The sequence below is a fragment of the Orbicella faveolata genome, unplaced genomic scaffold (assembly GCF_042242905.1).
Source record: "Orbicella faveolata isolate gen_17 unplaced genomic scaffold, um_ofav_v1 contig_47, whole genome shotgun sequence".
Lineage (NCBI taxonomy): Eukaryota > Metazoa > Cnidaria > Anthozoa > Scleractinia > Merulinidae > Orbicella > Orbicella faveolata.
In genome coordinates, this window is record NW_028301577.1 from 21,182,241 (window position 1) to 21,185,719 (window position 3,479).

The following is a 3,479-nucleotide window of genomic DNA, read 5'->3' on the forward strand; positions in this document are numbered from 1 at the left end:
CGATTTCTACGCTTGAAAGTTGACTTGGGCTCTGCCCTCGTCAACTATGGCGTGAAATCTCGAGCGCATAATCTAATTGTTGAATAGCAAACGATTGCAGAACCAATCATATTCGCGGATTTCCAATTTCTAATAAATGAAGATGTATCATGAATTAACCCACCAGTTGCGCTGTAAAAGGGCCACATAAAAAACCATCTCATTCAACACGTTTTTATGGCATATATAGGACAATGTTGATCTCATTGATTCAGTGTTCTTGCCTCATAAATTTACAGCGCCTGCGTACTGAGCCCACATCTCCGCCTACAAATACCTGTGAAACTCTAGAATTTGTTTATTAAACCCATTTGGACTCAGTTGATATTGGAACCTAACTCGCCGTACTCTCATTTGTTCTGATGAGAATAAAATGACGCGTCTGTTAACATTTGGGACAAAGGTTGGCAGGTGATCACTCATTAGCAAAACAACAGTGCATTAATTTGTACACAGATATCGATTGAAGTTACACTAACCCAAGACGTAAAGAGCCGAAACTAGGCAACATATCAACGATATACTAATTGCTAGATTTGTCAGGAAACATTTATTAAACCAAGCTTTAACTTACAGGTAAAATGTGACACATCATTTGTTAGTGGAGACACGAAATTTGAAACTTGAAATATCTTGCTTTGTAAAGACGACTTTATGGAAATTGTGATTAATTTTAACTGAGTGATGTGCTAAGTAGAGACCTTATGTTCCTTCATCGACAGTTTGAAACGGATTTTGAGTAAGCCATTTCTAGGAACGAGGATTTCTAAACATTTTCCAGCGAATTCTTCTTCGATGAACTATGATCAAGTTGTAGAAGTGTATCGGAACATGTTTTCAAATTTCTTATTTTCAACATGCGTCAGATAATTTAGAAGCGAGGATTCATTTAACTCTACAAAAGCACTGCAAGCATTGAAAATGTACGAGTTCATGGAAAATAGTACTTGTGGCTTTCGCGAGGTGCTGCTTTACCAGCCCAGCAGTACGGAATATGAAAACTTAAAATCGTGGTACATCGCAAATTGTGTGTTCAACGCTTTCCTAACCATTACCGCCATTCTCTCTAACGGCATCACAATCCAAGCGCTACGAAGAACTTCCTCACTGCCACTACCCCTTAAAACATTGCTTCTGAGTCTTGCTGTCTCTGATTTCGGTGTTGGTTTACTTGGCGGGCCTTTTTACATTGAGACACTCGTCAAGTGGTTGCAACGAGACAACTCGACTGGTGCTTTTTACACCGCGTTCCGCTTCACCTTGTATCTATTTTCTGCCGCTTCATTTTTGGGAGTCATGGCGCTAAGCGGTGACAGATTCTTGGCTGTGCACCTGCATCTCAGATACCAGGAACTTGTGACTCACAAGCGAGTTGTTGCTGTGGTAATCACAATATGGGTGGTCAATGCATTTCTTTCGTTACTTTACTTGTGGGTCCCCAAGAATATTTCTTACATAGTGTTTGCCATTTTTGGAGTAGTTTGCCTCATAATCTCAGCGATGCTGTATTTCCAGATTTATTTTGCTGTACGGCGCCATAGAAATCAAATTCAAGCTCTGCAAGTGCAACAAGTAGCTCAAAATGGCCAAATAGAAAATACTGCTAGGCTGAGAAAATCTGCAGTTGGTACATTTTATGTGTATCTTGTGTTTCTGCTTTGTTATGTTCCGCAGATCTGTAGTTTTGCTGTCGTTGCAATCTGCAACTTAAGTGCCGGTGTGAAAGTTTTTTCGATGTTTTCAATCACCTTGTTATTTCTGAATTCGTCGTTAAACCCTGTTATTTACTGCTGGAAGATGAGACACGTTCGACGCGCTGTCATGGACATGCTGCGAAATGTCCTTCCAAGCCACAGCTGAGTAAAGAAGTCATATTTGAGTTTGAGTCTGTTGCCCGTTTTCACTGGGCAATATTTTTCTTCGAAACTGGCTTTAAAAGCATGATCATGAACGCAGATGTTGTTAAACTTTGCCGTGCATGCTTCCAAGAGGTTGAGGATGGTAATATATTTCTTAATCCTAAATTTATATTGACAATAGTTATTTGCTCAGACGCGCTACTTTCTAATAACATTAGCCTGCGTAACGGGTGGGACTCGCAAGCGAGAGATTTTTGCTTGCGGACTCCGCGACTTTATTTCTCGTAGGCTTTGCCCGCGGGAAATTTTGCGCTTCGCGCCTTCCGCGCCGCCAAAAACGGAAGCACTCGGACGCGAAATTCCGCCACCTACGCAGGCTAGAATAAGATTTGTTCTTAAATGAATAGAGGTGGTAATATATTGTTCGTGGCTAGTCTTAAGTAGCGCTTTCGTTTTGTCCCCGCCAAGGTGCTATTTAGAGACCTTTTTGCTCGGCAAACTCGTTGGGCATCGCATCCAAAGTCCCGTTCGCTAACAAAATGAAGACAGCAATCTCGCCTTATATCGCATAATGATTCCTGACCGCACAGATTCACGAGTGAAAATTGACAATGAAGTTGGCAGTTACTTGTGATAATGCGTTGTTCGTGGCTAGTCGTACGCAACACTTTCGTTTCGTCCCGGCCAAGGGACACTTCAGAGACCTTTGGGCGCGATGCCCAGCGAGCAAGCAGAGGGGTCTCTGAAGGGTCCCTTGGCCGGACGAAACAAAAGCACTGCGTAAGACTAGCCACGAACAATGTATTATCACAAGGATCTGTCAACTTTATTGACAAATGTAGATGTATCATGAATTAGCTCTCTAGTAATGTTCTAAAAGAACCACATTATTAACATTGTTTGAGAGTCGCATGATAAACATTGCATTAAACATGTTGCATCGCTGTGATAGGAGAATGTTGGTTTTGCTGTCTTAGAAATTTATAGCGCTTGCGAAACTGCCGGAGCCCAGAAACTTCTGTGAACTCAAGGATTTGATTAAAAAAAGCCCTTTCTAACTCGTTGTATTTTAATTTACAAAAGAATAATGTTAAAAGTCCATCAACATTCATGCCAATGGCTGGCAGGTGATTTTCTTGTGCAAAAATGCATTTAACACAATTTTCAAATCAAGATGTGTGAGGCAAAATTTGTTAAACCAAGTTAATTTTCAAATGAAGTGTGAGTCACCTGGTGTAAACAAATCTAGGCACGAGGAATTTGAAACTCCCAAAATAAAATATCTTGTCTAGTATTAACGAGTTTATGAAAATTGTAATAAACGGTAACTGCACGGCGTCAGTGTGAAGTAAGGATCGTGCGTGATCCTTTATTGCAAGTTCGAATTAACAAATCGAATGTGGCTTAGCGTTGTCTCTACTCTTATCGACAACAATATGCGTCATCACAGTGGTCAAAATGTTGTGGACTCACAATGCGCAGCCAATACTACAATCATCTTGAGCGGCATCTCAACCCAGGCACTAAGAACGACGTCATCCTTTCCCAAGCCTGCATAAACTTGTTAGCTTTCTCTGATCT

The 3,479-nt window shown here is 41.0% G+C and overlaps 1 protein-coding gene across 1 annotated transcript; it reads left to right on the top strand.

The window, feature by feature from the left end:
* The first annotated feature begins 665 nt into the window (after positions 1-665).
* Positions 666-3,246, top strand: LOC110067700 (octopamine receptor beta-1R-like). Its single transcript, XM_020775062.2, has one exon. The coding sequence runs from the start codon at positions 961-963 to the stop codon at positions 1,897-1,899; it is 939 nt and encodes a 312-aa protein (XP_020630721.1). The 5' UTR covers positions 666-960; the 3' UTR covers positions 1,900-3,246.
* The last annotated feature ends 233 nt before the right edge of the window (positions 3,247-3,479 follow it).